At 42.4% G+C, this 19,385-nt stretch overlaps 1 protein-coding gene across 4 annotated transcripts in view; it reads left to right on the top strand.

Annotated features, from left to right (window-relative positions):
* The window catches only part of CLSTN1 (calsyntenin 1), a 29,659-nt gene that overhangs the window by 7,832 nt on the left and 2,442 nt on the right, over nucleotides 1-19,385 (top strand). The window contains exons 2-18 of one of the 4 annotated variants that reach the window (XM_030231922.2): nucleotides 1,108-1,230; nucleotides 4,994-5,023; nucleotides 6,399-6,594; nucleotides 8,099-8,307; nucleotides 8,552-8,701; nucleotides 8,802-8,987; nucleotides 10,074-10,322; nucleotides 11,182-11,303; nucleotides 12,041-12,203; nucleotides 13,287-13,337; nucleotides 15,006-15,163; nucleotides 15,786-15,934; nucleotides 16,421-16,647; nucleotides 16,944-17,114; nucleotides 17,666-17,811; nucleotides 18,253-18,388; nucleotides 18,621-18,805. In XM_030231922.2, coding sequence (XP_030087782.2) covers nucleotides 1,108-1,230; nucleotides 4,994-5,023; nucleotides 6,399-6,594; nucleotides 8,099-8,307; nucleotides 8,552-8,701; nucleotides 8,802-8,987; nucleotides 10,074-10,322; nucleotides 11,182-11,303; nucleotides 12,041-12,203; nucleotides 13,287-13,337; nucleotides 15,006-15,163; nucleotides 15,786-15,934; nucleotides 16,421-16,647; nucleotides 16,944-17,114; nucleotides 17,666-17,811; nucleotides 18,253-18,388; nucleotides 18,621-18,805 — 2,651 coding nt within the window. The remainder of the gene's footprint in view (nucleotides 1-1,107; nucleotides 1,231-4,993; nucleotides 5,024-6,398; nucleotides 6,595-8,098; nucleotides 8,308-8,551; nucleotides 8,702-8,801; nucleotides 8,988-10,073; nucleotides 10,323-11,181; nucleotides 11,304-12,040; nucleotides 12,204-13,286; nucleotides 13,338-15,005; nucleotides 15,164-15,785; nucleotides 15,935-16,420; nucleotides 16,648-16,943; nucleotides 17,115-17,665; nucleotides 17,812-18,252; nucleotides 18,389-18,620; nucleotides 18,806-19,385) is intronic. The other 3 variants (XM_030231923.2, XM_030231925.2, XM_030231926.2) reach the window with 3 other exon arrangements.

The raw sequence follows: 19,385 nt of genomic DNA, 5'->3' as shown, positions 1-19,385 counted from the left end.
TTCATAAGTTTTAAGTTCTCGATCTCCTGCAGACCAGAGCCTGGGTGATGTTGCCTGCGGAATGCTCTTTGGTGGGTTTGTTGTAACCTCTAGCAAAGCATTTCTTATGTACATCGTTTGCTGAAGATTACTTGATTTTGTCTGGTAAGGAGCAGTTTTCAGGCGCTTTAGGATGTTTTCCAGTAGGCTCTAAGCAGCTGGATACATGCAATTTTCCAGAATTGCATGTGGGAAAATTGTGCTGTTAAGGAACCGTAACCCTCCAGGAGCAGCTCAGGCAGTCACACTCCACCACCTGAGCTGGGGATCATAAAATAAAGCTAAATGTTAATAATTAAGGAACTCTCCTGCTGGATTGTCACATAGTAGATGACAGCCTAGTAGATAACATGATTTGATCTTGCCTCTTTAGTGATGTAGTAGAAGAAACTCTTTTTGAGGCTGACAAGGAAAGAGACTGCATTTCTTTGCAGCAGAGGAAGACCAGTCATCTTGAGACAGGCTCAGGTGATCAGTTTGAGGCTCTTCTGTGCAGAGGTGAAGCACTCTCTTGTGTGAAATTTCTTCATGGAGTTTCCCAGTGTCTTGAAAAGACTACTAAAGAAATGAAGCTTGATCTCTTTTCCACCTGTTTTCTTAATGATAGTGAAACCCCCTATTCAGGACAAAAAGCTGACATGAGAACAAGTCTTCATGTTCTGAAGAATATTGCACCAGTTTTCCATGGTTGGGGGAAGCACGGTGGAAACAAACCCTTGTGTTTTGTGTTCCCTAGCTTGTTGCTGACTGAGATTTTGCTGGTGTCACACTGATGACAGCAGCTCCCCATCACTGTTAGCAGGTTTTTGAATTGCGTTTCAGGGGCATCTTAAATCCCAGCATAGTTAGAAACTAATTTAAATTCTCTGAGTTACTTTTGGAAAGCCTACAGGGACACTCAAATTTTCTGAACATACTTAGCCAGGATTTTGTCTCAAATCTTTTAGTTTATTAAAACCTTGATTCAGAATTACAAAAGAGGAAAATACAGAAATTAGTATTATAAAATATTTTTTAAGATATTGCCAGTTTCAAATGGTTTGACTTTGTACTTTGTTTTCCCTTCAGTTAACAAGCATAAGCCATGGATTGAAACAACCTATCATGGCATAGTTACAGAAAATGACAACACAGTGCTCTTGGATCCCCCTCTAATAGCCCTGGACAAAGATGCACCTCTTCGTTTTGCAGGTAAAGAATTCATCTGCATTTCTGTTTGAAGCTGTGGAAATGCTTTCCTGGGGGCAAATGCTCTGTGTTAGTGTGTTTTCCCTAACAGTGGCATAACATTTCAAAGCTTATAGATCCTAGGAAATGTGTGTGCATGGACCAGTATTTTATTTCAGGTTTGCAGCTGTATCCAAACCAGAAAGTACTTTGCTTCTTTCAATTTCACATGTACATTGTAATTTTTCTGGTAGTTTATGTTTGTTTTCATAGTGTCTATCCTTTTCCTCAATCCTCCAGATTCCACATTTCACAGCATTCAGCGTGGGAGTTCTTAAACAATGATTTTCTTACCATTCTGAAGAGAGTTCTGATTTCCTTAGCGTTTTTTATTTGTGTCTTAATAAAGTGAAAATACTAATTAGTAGAATTAGGATTGCATGTCTGTGATAAGTTTGCTTAACAGTCTAGTGTATTTTAAAAACTGAACAACTTTCTCTGGCTGAAGAAAAGGCTTTTTCTCCTCTAGCAAAGGATATAGAGAATGATACACAAGATATTTGCCAAGTGTGGGCTAATTCTTCGGTTTGAGCATAGCACTGACAATTTTCTTATAAACTTCTGCAGTAGATTTTTTTCTGAAAACTTTTGTTTAGAATACTGTATTCATTAATTGGATGCAGTATTGAGGAAAGTAGTTTTTTGAATTTGACAGTGTTAGAAAGATGTGTTTGAAGAATGCCATTGGGCATCTGCAGGTATTTAAATTACTTGTAGTGGATAACACAAGCTTAAATTGGATATTTGGAGAAGCTTATTTGGTTAAACAAAATTTGCGAGTTAAGAATCCTAGTGAAGTACCTAAAGGATGTGACATGAGCCATTTTTTGGGAGCATTGCTTAGCCTGGCTTCAAGGAGGAAGAGATAGGAGAGTGATTAAATTAAATTAAGAGCCATTTGAAAGGTTCAGCAGCTGACTGCACTGAATGCTGCAGTTTTATGGCAGTTTGGTCACAATTTCCTTGAGGTACTGCTTAAAGTAACAGTTTTGTTGCATTGTCATAAGGCTGTAATTATCTCCAATGAAGCTGAAGATAATGGTAAATTTGCTATTCAGAAGTTGAGAGATAATGCTAAACCTCTGAAATTCAAATTTCCTCATGCATTGGGCACATATGGCAGAGGCTCTTCTACTGTCTTAACTGGAAATGAAACTGCTGTCTGTGGACAAAAAACTTTCATTGCCAAACGAAAAAGCTTGTGTTGGGATACACAAAATCTGTTAATTAAGAAGAGGAATGGGAAGCCTGACTTGTGTTCTCAGGGATGAGGAGAATGTGAATCACCTCTTGCAGTTCCTAAGTGCTTTAAATGTAGGTGCTGGTAGTTCAGCAGCATTGAACAGATTCTGAAAATGGCAGTTTTATACCTCTTGGATAGGAATGTTTTCAAGAAAGTACTGTCAGAGTATCTTCAAATATTTTGTTGTGTTTGCTGAGGAAAATCCGATGTCAAAGCATTTCTTAAATGAGACTTTTCCCATTGGGTTGCTTTCATTAAATGAACACTTTTATCAACTGGAAATCGTATAAACAGAATATATTTGTATAAACAATATATTTTGGCTTTCAAAAATGGACATTTCTGTAACAGCAGGAGCAGAGCAATGGATTTAAAGAAATTAAGTTTAGAGTATGGCACATGAACGCTGTAAAGAAATTCTCAGTATGAGACTGTTGGGTTTGGGTTACATCAGTGTGGAAGGACTGGGGCTCTGTGGGCCATTGAATGGAGCAGTCCTGCAGGCTGTCCTTGAGGAGCCCCGGCTGGGTGAGTGCTGCCTGTTCCCAGCTCTGCTGGAGCTGTGCTCACGTCCTGGCACAGACACTGCTGGTGCCCAGCACGTCTGGGGGCTCCCGTGTGAGGAGCCCACGGGGCTGCTGATGTGCTTTCACAGCAAACAAAGCCCTGCTCAGGATTAAATGGCTGCTTCAGCCCTTGCTGCTGTACTCCTACTTATAAATCAAATTTATTCATGCTTCAAAAGGCTGGATATTTTAATTAATTGTGCCCTCTAGCTGAGCTGGGAAACTTCTGAACTGTCTGCAGATTTAAAATACTTTAAGTAGAGCTTTTTTGCTTTATTTTAATTTTGAGCGTGTCGAAACATCTTAAAACGAGTTCATTTAGATGCTTTGTAGTACATGAACTGTGGAGCAAGTAAAAGTAACGTTTATTGCTGTGCTCACTCTGTGCTGTGGGTAGGACCCTAAAATTCAGGTGTGTAAAAATAAGTGGGGTTATGTAGATGTTTATTTCTTGGATTATTTATATGGTTTTTAATCTGAAATTACACACTTTTGGAACAGGATGAATGTAGTCATGCCAGCTTGCCTTGTCAAGCTGCCTGGCACATAGGACAGGATGGAATCAGTCTTCTGCACCCTCACTGTTACAGATCTGCTTGAGAAGACAGTGACCATTTGTGTTCCTCAGTGACTCTCTTCTACATTACAAATTGAATCATGTTGGAATTTGATCCTAAGGGGTTTTGCTGAAAACAATAAACTAAAAATAGGACGGTTACATTTTTTATTGTATGTTTATTGTTTGTGCCTAAAACCAGTCTGATGGCTGAAGGTCTCAAGCAGGGATTTCCCCTTTACTGTGCACAAAGGAACTGAATTTCTGTTACGTTTGAAACAGACACTGCTGTATCTGGATGCCTTCACACAGCTGAATGTGCAGTGCAGGGTCTCATAGCCAGATGTTTGAAGTGTTTCCCTGGGTGTTTTGATGTGCCTGTAACAGGGCTTCATTCAGTCCCTCTTCACCCACCCCTGGAGAAAACCACTTCTCAGCCACCGTCCTTTATTTCCCCCTTGCTATTCTGGGATGCAAGTAGTATTTTGTGGGGGTTAGGAATTTTTAATTTAAAGCATAAATATGTGGAGAGCTTTGAAAAGGATCTTGCAGAATCTCTACAGATTCTTTTAAAAAAATCCCCAAAATCCATCAAGCCCTTGGGGTCCCTCTCCCTGGAGGCAGCTTCCCATGTTGGGGTGGGACAGTGCTGATGCCACCAGCCCCAGTTTGCTTAGGAAGGGAACTCTGCTGCTGTGGGCAAGGCTGGCAGGGGGATAGTTACAAAAGAAGTGTCCTGTAGAGGAGATGACACTGTCAGCAAGCAGATTTTGCTCTTGTCCCGTCCGTGCCTCACTTAGCTACCTCACATAGCTGGTAGCTAACCTAAGAGGGAATTTTGTTGCAATAGTGTTTCATCCATTTTTGTGTCAAATTAGATGCTATGCTGCTAGGAAAACATAGCTCCCTCTCCACGTTCCTTAAATTAAAACTTGTGTTCATCAAGATTACAATTTAATGTGTATGTTTTTTAGTCACGAATGATGGCAATACTTTATGCAGAATAATGTAAATAAATTCAGGTAAATTCTGCTTTATGGGCAGTTATTCATCAACATGCAGTTTTTGAAATATCTCATTTAGCAGTTGGTATTATTAAAAAAAGAAAAGGAGAAAACAAAGCCTTGATCATATGAAATAGTTCTAAATTCTCCAAATGAAAACCTGGAGTTAAAAGATTAAATCATATTTACCATAACTAAAACTCTAAAATTGTAACAGTTACAGCACATCACCACTGGAATTTTAAAATATGGTTTTTCCAAAGCTTTTCTGTGTAATGTGTGCATCTTTGCCTTTTCCTTATTTGCTCCCATTCAACCTTTCCTGTTACTGACATGGGTTTGTCTTTTTTCCCTTTAGAGAGTTTTGAGGTGACAGTCACCAAAGAAGGTGATAAAGGGTTCTTTCTATCCCTTTTATGAATATTAACCTACTAACTTTGGTTATGAAATGGGGAATCAGCACTGAAACAGAAGATCCTGTCATGCTCTTTTGTCCCATTTATTCTCCCAGTTTTTTTCTATTTTAAAATATATTGATAAAAAGTGTTATGTAACCAAACCCTTGGTTAGAAATATCTGTAAATCAGACATCCATTTGAACCATTTGGGGTTATTGTACATTGTGTGGACATTGAAGAAGTTGTTTGGGGAAAATTAGCATTTTCTGATCTTTTTCCCTCGTAGATCACTTCTTTGGGACAGCTGAAGTTTTCCACATGCTTTGTGAAGTGATGTTGAAGTGCTGAAGCATTACAGCACCTTCCTGCAGTACACACCCTTCAGGACTGACTTCAGTGGTTTAAAATATGAATAATCCCCCTTTTTTTGAATACCTCTAGACACGTTTTCATCAGGAGTGTGTTGTTGGTACTAAGAAACCACTGCAGCTATAATATCAAAACAGTGGGCTTTGTTGGTGTGAGAAAAATCCCCAGCAAAATATAACAAGTTGCAGAGGTAAAAACACAGTGTAGGTGGTCAAACAGTTTATTGAGTGGCTTTTGTTGTGTGCTGGGCTCACCCAGCTGTGCCAGCCGGAGTCGTGATGTGTTTAAAAATGATGTGCTGGGGACTTCTCTTCCAAGTTTGTAGAGTGAAGAGTTTGACTAGAAGGAAAACCTTCTAAACATTTCCTGAGAGCTTCCTTGACTAACATTTGGCCTCTGTTAGTAGATAGCTGTTGAAATGGATGCCTGAGAAGTTGGTATTTCTACCTTTCTCATTCAGTAGTTTATTTTGATTCCCTGATTTTAGCCAGGTACATTGCACAGGAAGACTTTGTCCTTTGATCTGTTGACAGAATTTCTGTAATTATGGTGCTGAACCTGTACTCGAAGCCTTTTCATCCCTTGACTTGTAACTGTGCATTTTAACCTCTTGCTCTGGTCAAAGTGAACCAGCTGCCCAGCTATTGCCAGTAGCTTGGCATAGAAGGTATTACCAGTGGCCTTGGCTGTACGCTCACATAAGATCTACTCTTGCCCTAGAGCTGTCTCAAGTACTCCTGTGAAATGCCTGTCTACATTTCTCTTTTTCTCTTTTGTACTCCTGCATGAATGGATGCAAAGTAAACAAGTTGCTTGGAAGGCAGACGTTTGCTTCTTTTTACTAAAGTTCCCAGAATTCACCCATTTTAAAGCACAGTGCTCTTGCTTTGTCCACAGACCCTCACAAACCCCTGGCTGCAAAATATTTGGTCATTTATTTTAAAAATGTATCATCATGTTGACCAGTTCTAACCTATCTTTACTTTAACTCTGTAGGTGAGATTTGTGGATTTAAAATCCACGGGCAGAATGTTCCCTTTGAAGCAGTGGTAGTGGATAAATCCACTGGTGAGGGAATTATACGCTCCAAGGAAAAGCTTGACTGTGAGCTGCAGAAGGACTACACGTTCACCATCCAGGCCTACGACTGTGGGAAGGGACCAGATGGAGCAAATGCAAAAAAATCCCACAAGTAAGTCAGTCTGGGGTGGGCCGACGGGAAGTTTGGCTCCGAGGGGTCTCCTGCTCGTGGTGATTTATGGTCTGTGCACTGAGAGTAAATGTGAACCAAGTGTTCATCCTAGAGGGCTTTCCATGGAACCACAGAAAGGGTCAGCTTGGAAGGGACCACACTGGCTCATCTGGCCCAACCTTCCTGTTCAAGCTGGGCAGTAATAGTGATTAAAAGAGCAGCAAAATGGACATGAATTGCTTGGACATCCCTTCATTTTTATTTCAGGTGGTACTGCTTTATCCCTTGATGTCTCTGGATTTGCATTAGAAAACCAGGGGGGGATAGAAGCAGGGAAGCTGCTGATACACTTAAAATCTGTCTTGAGTCGGTAGAGTTTGCAGTGGGGTACCAGGCCTGGACGTTATTTTGAAGTTCAGTTTCTAAATCCAAAAATCTGGTTCAAGAAGTCAGTCTATTAAGCTTAACAAAATGCCAAAGCATTCATGTTTCTGTCATTTCCAGACAGCCCCACCAGAAAACCCAAAATCAATAGCATGGGGCTCATCTCTGCCTACATTAAAGAATGGGAACAAAGCAGTTTTAGCTTATCTTTATCTAAGGAAAAACCACAATATAAAATAGTCTCTAGAAAACCCACTTGAGAATAACTGTTTGACACTGGTGTAAACATCTGCAGAGCATGTGGGGGATGAGCAGTTATGTGAAGCAAAGAGAGAGGCATAAATAAGATGAGGAATAGAGTAGCAGAGGTCATCTTGGTGACAAACAAAACTTTGCGATTCTATGACTACTATACAAGGGTTTGAGTTTTATTTGCAAATAACCAGTGATAGTAAACAAAACCTAGAACTACACTGAATTATATAGCAATACACTGGAGAAAAAGCCACTGCTTTCCTAGTTAGGGTAGTTGAGATTTTTGTGTTTATTAGTCAGTGGTTGCTCGTTTCTGAGAGCTGGAATGCTGAAGGATGGCTTCATGTGAAAAAGAAGAAGCTGATTTGGCAGAATCTGTAATACCCTAAAAGCATTTCTTTGAACAGGAGAGAAGTAACAGTCATTCAGAACCAGGTGCAATCATTCCTATTAATCAAAACCCAAACTTCACATTCATGAAAGTAACTGGACTGGAAGAAAAAAAGGCAAATATAAAATGCAGATTTTTCCTTGTTTAAAGTACCCAGGAAACAGACCTTCAACACAGGTTTTCCTTTCTTATTCCTTGGTTTGACCTAGCTGTGTAATTCTTGCAGTAGATGTTCTCTGGTAGTATAAATGCCATTTACCTTCATTTCAGTGGTGAGTTCTGTGGTATGGGGAGACAGGGTCCAGGCTGGTTGGAGGGAGGCCATTTGGAACCCATTGCACAGGAGCAGAGCTGGTTCTGAGCTGTCAGGTTGAAAGACTGACGTGGCTCTGGTGGCAGAGAGGGAGCTGCTGTAGGCAGGGCTGGCAGGAGCAGGGTGGGCAGGCCCTGGCAGCCCTGTGTGTGTCCTTGCAGGGCCACAGTTCACATCCAGGTGAACGACGTGAATGAGTACGCCCCGGTGTTCAAGGAGAAGTCCTACAAGGCCACGGTCATCGAGGGCAAGAGGTATGACAACGTGCTCAGGGTGGAGGCCGTGGATGCAGATTGCTCCCCCCAGTTCAGCCAGATCTGCAGCTATGAGATCGTGACGCCGGACGTGCCCTTTGCCATCGACAAGGACGGTGAGACACGGAGCCGGGGCGGGCTGGCACTGGCCACCCACACAACAGGGGCCTGGGCAGGAGCCCGGCAGGGCCTGGGCCTGGAGCCTGGCCCTGAAAAGTCAGACAGTGCAGGGTAATGCACTTGCAGATGAGTTTATTCAAGTCTGTGTGAAGTACATAGATGGTACCTGGATGTGTTGTATGCAGTAATGACCCTGAAGAACCGTCTTGATGTCTGACAATTGCCTTTTTCCTGTGTCAGGTTATATAAAAAACACAGAAAAGTTAAGCTATGGTAAAGAACACCAGTATAAACTGACAGTAACAGCCTATGACTGTGGGAAGAAGAGAGCTGCTGAGGATGTGTTGGTTAAAATTAGCATTAAGCCTACGTGCAAGCCTGGCTGGCAAGGTTAGTTTGCTGTCCTTCCTCTCTGCTTTTAGCATTGCTAAAGGTACCTTCAGTTAAACACAGTAGATCTTTAATGTTGTTTCTTCGGATAAATATTCAGGTTGGAGCAAAAGAATAGAATACGAGCCTGGCACTGGTTCTTTGGCTCTGTTCCCTGGGATGCATTTGGAGACCTGTGATGAGCCAATAACCTCAGTTGAAGCAACGGTGGAACTAGAAACCAATCATATTGGTAAAGGCTGTGATAGAGACACCTACTCTGAGAAATCCATCCACAGGCTTTGCGGTAAGAAGGCTTTTGTTAAAATAAAAGTGGTCTCTCTTGCTTACTAGTTTTACTTTGAATTTTATGTTAGACCAGAAATCAATGAGTAGATCTGGTCTTCATTTGCACATAGTTTCCTTCAGCTCATTTCCTCACTGGCAGCAAAAGGCATGAAATTGCCTGAAGGTGACTTCTACAATAATTCTCAGATGAGGTAAAGAATCTCTTTCTTCTGCCTCTCTGCTGTTTTACGTAGACTAATAATGTCCCTTGCATGAGATTCATATTGAAGAGTTGGAAGAATTTGTGTGGAATGGCATAGCTGTTAAAGCCTCTCTACTTTTCTGAGCATGATGGATGTAGTGGCTGCAATCTGAGAAATACTTGAGGAAAAACTAGAGAAAACCAAGAAAAAACCAGTTAACTTGGATCAGTTAAATTTGTACTGTGCTTGCCCTAGGAATAAATGCCCTTGGCATCCACTTACGCTGCAGTTAAAGGTCTTACAAAAAGTCAGTGGAGTCCTTTGTAGCCATATGGAAGAATTGAGATGACAGGATAAATTATCACTCATGATTTATGTCTTCAGCCGCAGTTGAAAGTAATTGAAAGTCTGAGTAGTATGTAGCCCCAGAGACTTGGGCAATTCCTGAGCTGTTCCCTGACTGAGGTCAGTGTGACATTAAAGGTACCTGCTGCTGACTGTGCTGGGAGCTGGGAGGGGGTGCTTGTGCCCTCTCTTCAGCTGGATCACTTCTGGTCTCACAGTGTCTGGAGAAAGGCATCGTGCTTGTGAGGCTGAGGGACAAGTGGCACTAATGAAAGGGTTCCTGAGATGGAGGCAAAATCAGATTCTATAGCTGCGGAGGTTGAAACAGTTTTGCTTATTTTGAGATCAGTTGTCTATCCAGAAGTGAAATTTGTGGAAGTTGCCATGGTATTAGATGCCTGTAATTAGTGCCATACTATTTAAAAGGAGAATTGGGTGATGGTAGTGCATAATCCTGACAGTTGGTGCTGAGAAATTAGTGCTGAGATAAACAGTTGAATTTGAAACCAGTGGTGGTCTTTTAAATTTCTGTTTTGATTTGAGCATTTGTGTTGCAGGTGCTGCTTCTGGCACAGCTGAGCTGCTCCCCCCTCCAAGCAGTGCTGCTAACTGGACTGTGGGGCTGCCCACCGATAATGGCCATGACAGCGACCAGGTCTTCGAGTTTAACGGCACACAGGCTGTGAAGATTCCAGATGGTGTCGTCACAGTCAATCTGAAAGAGCCCTTCATGATTTCAGTATGGATGAGGCACGGGCCCGGAACCAAGGAGAAAGAGACAATTCTGTGCAATTCAGACAAGACAGGTTTGTCAATACTTCAGTTATAAACAGTCTTTGTGGTTGGTCGGGTTTTTATGTGCTCTGGCAGCGCATGTGACAGTGTTTTCTCTACCTTAAGGTTTTCTTGGAATTTATATGAAGTTGACTTTAAAAATCACTGTTGTGCTTATGTTTAGGCTCGGCCTTAGATTATGTAGCTTCAGATTGGGCAGACTTGTTTTTCTAATTCTGTTTCAGTTTACATCATGCACTTCTTTTACTGTGGTAGATTTCTTATTCTGGCACTGCAGCCTCAAGTTTGCATCTCCAAAGATAGCCTTGTTCTTGATGCTGCCTAAAAACATTAAGACACACATATCAGGTCTAATGACAGCATTTGCTGCTATATCTTTATTTTTCTTACGAGGATATAATTTCTCTTTCTCCAGGGATTAAGTTTTTGGTTTTTTTTATTCTGTGCATAATTTCACTCTCTGCTTATGACACAGAAACAATAGTTTGGAAAATGCCATTAATAAGAAGGAAATGTGATAACCGTGTTTCCATAATTGCCATTTGTATCAAAAAAAGCTCTTCTGTTTGCAAGCAGAGCTCTTTCTTCTCCTGCTGACAGGTTTATCTCTGGCTCTTCAGTGCTGTGCCTTGGTTTAGGTTGGGTTTGGATAGAGACTTCTCTGTCCTGCAGCCTCATGGGTTCTTCAAGTGTTTGCCCTTACTACTGCTGCAGATGTTTTACATTCCTCTTACCCTGCCTGATTTACTTCTGCACTGATTACTGCCTGCCAGTGACTTTGGTATTTAAGTGTGAGATTGCAGAGCAGGTGCATTTTGTTGGTGAGGATCCAGTGCAGGAAATAACGCTGTTAACTGAACTGCTGTGCAGATATGAACCGGCACCACTACGCCCTGTACGTGCACAACTGCCGCCTGGTCTTCCTGTTCCGCCAGGATCCCTCCCAGGGAAAATCCTACCAGCCTGCCGAGTTCCACTGGAAGCTCAACCAGGTGAGCCTGGGAGCTGATGGGGAGAGTGCCAGTGACAGCTAACACCCCTGGCAGTGTACTTAGTAATGAATACTTCTGCCGCTGCAAACTCCTGACTCCTGTTCTACAGAACCCAGCTGTGCCTGTTTCACTTGTGATCAAGTGGCAGGCTTGGCTTCAGCTTTTCATCTTGAATATAAAGTAGAAAATACAGTGTCAGTCTTACAGCTGTGACATCAGTTGTCTTCACTAAATGCACTCTAAGGTGGAATGCATGAAAAAACAGGAGGTATTTATTCCAGGTTTATTATAGCATTCCAGTACTTCTGAGCATGTGACGTTTTCTCAGCCCCCTGGATCTGTGATAAATAGTCCTGTTTTTTTAACAGTTCCTCTCAGCAAATACCTGTCCTTTGTCAAGTAAGGTTGTCTTATAACAATATTTCAGGATGTGCATGCATGTAGATAGATATTTTTAGATTGAAATATGCTGTTATTTAATATAAAAATTAAAGGAAAGGAAGTATATGCAGCTTCCTGTATTGGCAACAGAATAAAGAAACTTTTTATTGATGTTTGGCAGTCAGTTTGCTTTTCAGATGTGTGCCATGTGTGTGAAAGATCAGCTGTGTCTGTACAGGCTCGTGTTGTAGGTCGTTGGTACAACTGCATGTATGTTTATGTAAAACATGGCACCAGCTCAGTTACTGAACTGTAATGGGAAAAAAAAGACAGAATTTTTAAAACTGTCTCTTCAGGTGTGTGACAAAGAGTGGCACCACTACGTGGTCAACGTTGAATTTCCCGCGGTGTCTCTGTACGTGGATGGGGTTTCCTATGATCCTTTCCCGGTCACTGAGGATTACCCACTCCACCCTTCCAAGATAGAAACACAGCTGGTGGTTGGAGCATGTTGGCAAGGTAAATATTGACAATTGTTAATACTTCTAATTAACTTTTTCTAATGAAATCTCTGTGGTTATCTTGAAGTACCCAGCAGGACTTCTTAGTGCATGAAATGTAACTTGTTTTGCCTCTTGCAGATGGGTTTTGCTCCAAGCTGGTATCACATATTTCCTCTGAGTAATTTTTTCCATGAGTGTTTGTTTGTTTTCTCGTTGGCCACAGGTGTGTGAAATACAAGGCTGCTCACCAGCCTGTATTCCATCAACACGATTTTTGTGGTGGCCATGGGGAATACTGTTAGCTTATTTGTAACAGGAGTTGTAACAAAACCTCATCTACTTCAGATTACCAAGCAGACCACTTCATTTCAAGTAGGTTGAAAGGCATCTTGTAGGAAAAGTGTTCTCATCAATGGAAGCCTGTCCAGCAGACAGCTCTGCAGAGCAGCACAGCAGTGCTGTCTCCTGGGTATTTTACCATTTCTGCTTATAAAAATAGACATCTGCTTTATTGTCTGCTCTATTTAGGCTGCACTAAGTTGTATATACAGCTCATCTCCAAGGAGAAAGAGATTTTATCCTTTTAAAGAAGTTCTTTTAACATTTCTTTTTTAAAAAATTCATTTTTGGTGCTTCCACTTGATAAATTGACTGCTCAATACATGTGATTCTATTATTGATTAAGAAATCTGTGCTGATAATGGCTTCTTTTGATTACCTTTCAATACCTTTTGGTGATTTACTGGATTAGTCTGGATCTCACATTAACTTCCCCTCAAATGGAGCCAGTTGTTAGACTTGTGTTGTCTTACTAAAGGTGCTTGGTGTGAGGTTTCCTCTCTTGGTTCTGCAGCTCTTGCTGCTTGTGTGCAGGGCTCTTTGTGCTGTGGTGCCATGACTGTAACAGCACAGTGATGTGTCTTGCCCTGCACTGCAGCTCTTTGTTTCCAAGAACTCATAATCCTTGAGGAGCTGGGTCCAATGTAAGCAAGCTTTGGGGGATGTGCTGCTTTGTATTTTCTGGGATTTGAGAGTTTGCCAAATTGTAACTACTTGGTCCTTTCCCTATTGTCCTATTCTTTGTCTTGCTTTTCTACAGAATATACAGGAAGTGAAAATGACAATGAAACTGTGCCCGAGACCTCTGCAGGTTGCTGGAGTTTTTTTCCCTACTGTTTTATTTCATTTTTAAGCCAAGACATCGCTTCATCTCGCACACAGCATGAAATGCAGGCACTGCATTCGGGCCATTGACCTTCACATAATCCTCTCCTAGGCTTGTGTCTTCATTGTGCTTCTCTTTGCAGAGCATCATCAGCTGAATTCTGCTTAGTTTTGGGGTTTTTTTGTTTGTTTTGGGTATTTTTTTGGTTGCATCCAAATGTACTTCCATGTACCAATCTGCAACGGTTGTGATTGCAGTGAAGTGGTGAAAAAAGTTGCTGTTGTAAAATATCATCTATAATCTCTTTCATCCAGTTTTGTTAAAGCATAAACACACATCATCCTATATAAATGTATGTATTTATGCATGTAGGTATGTGCCTTTTATTATAAAATTTATTCAGTACATTGGGCAGGACCTCTGGAACTCAGGTACCTTTGCTCCTCTCTCAGAACAAGACTGATCTCATAACTAGATCATGCTGCTTATAAAGACAGACCTGTAATTTACAGGGGATACTCACTTGGTCAGATATTTATATAAAATTCTAATTGTGAATGGGCAGAAAAGCTTTGGCTACCAGGTATTTCAGATTTGCTACAGGGTTATTTCCTCATAACAAATTTTGGTGATAGTTCGGTGGATTTTGTGTCTTGAGTTGGGATACTTAGAATTAGTGTATATTTTTTAAAGTGAATTCAAGATATGTACCCTTCCTGTAAAGTTTGAGAATTGCTGGAATAGTCTGGATGTAATTGGCCAGGGGTTTCTAGCTGTGCATCACAATTCAATTTGGCAAGAAGGGAGCAGCATCCAGGGCTCCAGCAGCTGAAGCTATATGAAAATGGTATAATTTGTAACAGGACATTTCACTACTGAATATTTGAGTTGTACCAAGGATCTTTTATCACTTGAAACTTCTAAAACAAGCTTAAAAATCAGGTTGCTTAGTAAGTAATGAACTTGAAAATACACATTTCCAGGTGGTTTTTTGTGGCCCCAGGATTTTGCAAGATGGACTAGCTGATCATGGTGACATCATCTTCAAAAACACTGAGATACAAAGGGCTTGTTAGGTTGCCCTTATCAGACTTAACTCAGCTGAGTTACCTGGGTTTAAACTGCTCACTTGAATCTACAGAGAAAAGATGGCACCTTTAGAGGGGGCAGGTAACTCTTGGGCAGCTCTTGGAATGAGCTGAATGACTTTAGAAAGCCCCTTTCTACCCTTGGAGTGTAGGGAGAGCCTGCAGTGCTGGTTTAGGTGGAGATCCCTCACACCTGGAGGGATGCTGCCCTGTGTCCTGAGTAGGAGGAGGTGTTACCTCAGCAGGAAGCTTCAGGTTTCATGGCTCATCCCATTGTGTTTGGTTTCTGAGCACCACCTCACTGTATGGGGCTTCTTTTGAGATGTTTGTCGTGGAACAGTCAGTTCAAGGTGGCCACAGCTGTCTGAAGGCCACGTGCATGGTGAACTGTTTAATTCTTTCTTTGTGCCTGACCATAATCACAAGGTTAACACCCAGACTGGATGAAAACTAACCCGCATGAGTATAATACTGTGTGTATCAGCTGGCGTACTTGTTGTTTTACAAAAGAAAAAGCAAAAAGAATCATGACAAGTAAAGATTTTTCCTCCCTGGTGTTTTGAAGGTGGCGAATTGCACATGGCTCAGTTTTTCCGAGGCAATCTGGCAGGGTTGATGATCCGTTCTGGTAAACTGGAGAACAAGAAGGTGATTGATTGCCTCTACACCTGCAAAGAAGGGCTGGATTTGCAGATGGCTGATGGTGTTGGCAAAGGTGTGAAGGTAAATTTGCATATAAACAAAGGGGAGCATGTATATTCCTTCCCTGATCAGAGTTACAAGTTTTGCTGGCAGAGTTAACAGGGTGCCCCAGATATAACAAGCTCATCTCTTGTGGCATTCTACATTAATATTACATAAAACTAGGAAATCTTTCTTGTATAAACCTGGTCTTAGAAATGAAAGTTACTCTGCTGTCTTTTAAGTGTTGAAGAGAAATTCCATATTTGTAAGCCTCTGTTTTACCATCTGTGCAGATTGTCTAATAAGAGATTTTTAACAAGCAGCTTCATAAAATGAGATTATGTGGCTTTTTCAGTAGCAAGGTTGTGTGAACAGAGCTAAATTTCTCTTAAATGTTAGCTGTCTCTCTTCTGTATTACTAGAACCAAAACTATGGTATGTGCTTAGATTTTTTCATAAAAGAATGAAACAGAAATACATTGCACCAGGGTAAGGCAGTGAGTAGGGAGCTGAGACTGTGTGCCACAAGGCTGGGAAATAATGACCCTGTTGCTTTGAATATGGATGCAATTCTCCTGCATTTAGCAGTGCTGAACTCCAGAATTGCTGGATCATGTCACTCAGCTGGGTGTTCTCTTAGGGTTTTCTTCCTTGTTTTCAGGTCCACATGAACCCGAGCCAATCGACGCTGACCGTAGAAGGGGATGACATTGACAGGATTGACAAGGCCATGCAGCACATCTCCTACCTGAACTCCCGCCAGTTCCCAACTCCTGGCATTCGGAGGCTGAAGATCACCAGCACTGTCAAGTATGTCCTGGTGCTGAGCTGGAGCATCCCTGTGTGCAGCTGGTGGAGCCTGGTGTTCCTGGGCCTCACTTGGGAGAACCAAAGGAGTCCTGGGCTGTGTGACCATCCCACATTTCAGTACAGCAAATGTTTTCCACACCAATGCTCTGCTCTCTGCCTGAGAATGGAGTAGGGAGTGTGTAAGATGGGGAGGAAAGTACTGCTAGAGTGCTGGGAGTGTCTCCAGTGTCACAGCTTCATTAAAGGGGTTACCTGTGGCTCTCAGTCAAAACGTAGAAATGAGGCCAAATGGTAACTGTAAGTAAAAATTAATTGTGAGATTGCTCCCTTGGTGGCTATTCCTTACTTTCCAGGGCAGCTGATGAATTTATCTGAGACTCTTGGGTCTGAGAAAGCTTTTCAAAAATGTATAAAGCAATTACTGTGTGTAATTGTGCTTCCCTCTGAAATAACCACCTTGACTGCAAAACTGCTTCTGTCTCTCAGGTGTTTCAATGAAGAGGCCTGTGTCTCCATTCCCTCTGTGGAGGGGTATGTCATGGTCTTGCAGCCAGAGGAGCCAAAAATCAGCCTGAGTGGCATCAACCACTTTGCCCGCTCTGCCTCAGAGTTCGAGAGCTCCGAGGGCGTTTCCCTGTTCCCGGAGCTCCGCATCATCAGCACCATCACCCGGGAGGTGGAGCCCGAGGGAGATGGGGATGAGGATCCCACAGGTAACTGTGTCCCACCCTCACCTCGGGGCGGGGCGGATCTTGCTCCTGCAGAGAGGTGTGGGCTTTAATACAGAATCCACGAAGGGAAAAAAAGGTATAGATCCTCTGGTCTGGGCTAACAAAAACTTACCTGGAAATGATAATAAGTCCAGGCCATTATCCTCATGTAAATATCCCTTGTTTGTATTTTATTTTTAAAATTATCATTTTGTGAATACTTGTTTTCCTCAGGCCTAGATTTTAATATTTGTTCTGGTGTCTCTGCTTAAATCTTTGGCTTTTTGTCTGATTTTTAGTTCAAGAGTCTTTGGTATCTGAAGAGATCATGCACAACTTGGATATGTGTGAGGTGACAGTGCTGGGAGAGGAACTAAATCAGGAACAAGAAAGCCTGGAGATTGACATGACACGATTGCAGCAGAAAGGCATTGAGATGAGCAGTTCCAACCTGGGCATGATAATCACAGGTGGGGGTTCCTGCTGCTGCTCTTGGGAGGCTCTGAAGGGACTGACACAGGGAGCAGATCTAGAGAGGTGGTTTGTAACACCTTACTCCAAATGCTTCATTTTTTTAGAATTTAGAATTTAGGTAGCTTGGACTACCTTTAGAATTCCAAGCACAGCAATTCTACGGAAAGCTGTGATTCTAGAAAACACAGCATTCTAGAACTATCCTTTCTGTTCTTTACTTTGTTCCAAATAGCTGGACTGTGGAATTGCAGTTAGATTTTGCCCCAGAAAAGGCTTGTTCCTTCCAAGGGTACTCCAGTGCCTAGGAGCATGCATCATTCTTTTCTCCCAGAATCCCTTCAAAGACTCTCAGGGTTTAGGATTTTATCACAAAACGAACCCACAGGATTTCAGTGGAGCCACACGTGTGTGTCAGCGGTGTTACCCTTTCTGTATCCTTGAAAACCTGCTGGCCAAGAAACCGTAGGTGAAGCAATGGAGTGGCGTTTGTCTGGGCTCTGCAGTGGTGATTTGCAGAGCAGCTGCTGCAGCAGTGCCTGTCCTGCAGGGGTGGACACCATGGCTAACTACGAGGAGGTTCTGCACCTGATCCGCTACAGGAACTGGCGCACGGCAGCCCTGTTCGACAGGAAGTTCAAACTGCTCTGCTCGGAGCTCAACGGGCGCTACGTCAGCAACGAGTTCCAGGTGGAGGTGGGTCACTGCCCAGGGCCTGGGAGCCTGCAGCATGCAACTGCTGGCCTCGGCTGAGAGATAACTGACCAGTTCTTGATTTAGGTTTTGTCCTGTAAATCGGTATTAGGAAACGGGAGCATTTCAGGCAGTATTTTATACATAAATGTGGGTTTAGTCCTGTGTTTCAGCTTGAAATAAAATTATTTGTAGAAGAAACAGTCTGGCTAATGGTGGTATGAAGGTGGAAAGGTTGCATTGAAAACACAGATTGTTAATTTAGCAAATGGAGTGAGAGTGTGCTACCAGAGAACTGATAGTATGCTTACATCAACTAGATGGAAGTACATCAGAAAATGGCATTAAAGGCACTAAAATTTTAAATTTTTTTCTCTTTATTTTTATATTTTCAGAATGATACTGTTGGGTTTCTGGAGTTTAACGCTTTCTGTTTGTCTCTAGGTGAATGTTATCCACACAGCCAGCCCAGTGGAACATGCCAATCACATTGCTGCACAGCCACAGTTCATTCACCCAGTGCATCATTCCTTCGTTGATCTCTCTGGTCACAACTTGGCAAACCCTCATCCCTTTTCAGGTCAGGATTCTCAGCCGTTGAAGTTGAGCTGTTTTTTTGTCTTTCAGATTGATGTAATTATATTTAAGGAAATGAAGCCTAGTTCTTCCTTTCCTGCTGACCTTTTAAGTGGCTGTAGACAAACTGCCTTTGTGTAATATATATGAAATATAACAATATGCATGAAGTACTTGTCTGAAGCAATTTCCCCTTACAGTGTAGGAGTTAGCAGTGTTGTGTTTTCTGGCTGCAGTTGTCCCCAGCACAGCCACGGTGGTGATCGTGGTGTGTGTCAGCTTCCTGGTGTTCATGATCATCCTGGGCGTGTTCCGGATCCGCGCCGCACACCAGCGCACCATGCGGGACCAGGACACGGGCAAGGAGAACGAGATGGACTGGGACGACTCTGCTCTCACCATCACTGTCAACCCCATGGAGGTAACCCTGGGCAGCTGCTGGCCTTTTCCAGCTGGGATTGCCCATGGGCACAGGAGGAGGAGAGCAGAACCAGCCCTGAGCACAGGGCAGAGACCTTACCTGGGAATTTAGAGCAAATGTGCCAAATGCCAAGGGCAGTTGGTTGGGATCTTGCAGGGGTTGGAGTTTCATGATGGAGGACGGGATTTTACAGGCCGATGTCCAGCACTAGTGTTCATCATGTGCACAGTGCTTTAAACACAGCCTGCTTTTGTCTAAACTCGCAGGAATTTATTGTCAGGACATCTGTGTTTATGATGTTACCTTCTCCTGTGGCTGGCATCTGAATTTTTAGAAAATTGGGAAAAAACCAGATGTGTGACCTTCGTGCTGTGTCCTATTGTAAGATCCTTTTCCAGTAGAATTTGCAGTACTGGATCACCCTTCAGAGGCAATTTGTGTAGAGTGCCAGGATGTGCCAGGATTGTCACAGAACTCTTTTACAATGTGCTACTTCCTTTGTCTTTTCTGGTTTCTGCCTAATTCCTGCTGAACTTCTAAATCCAGCAAGGAATCTGCTATAGCTCTTCCTCAATATTCC

The sequence above is a fragment of the Serinus canaria genome, chromosome 21 (genome assembly GCF_022539315.1).
Source record: "Serinus canaria isolate serCan28SL12 chromosome 21, serCan2020, whole genome shotgun sequence".
NCBI lineage: Eukaryota > Metazoa > Chordata > Aves > Passeriformes > Fringillidae > Serinus > Serinus canaria.
The sequence above is the reverse complement of the archived record's forward strand: the minus strand, read 5'-3'. Positions and strand labels throughout refer to the sequence as shown.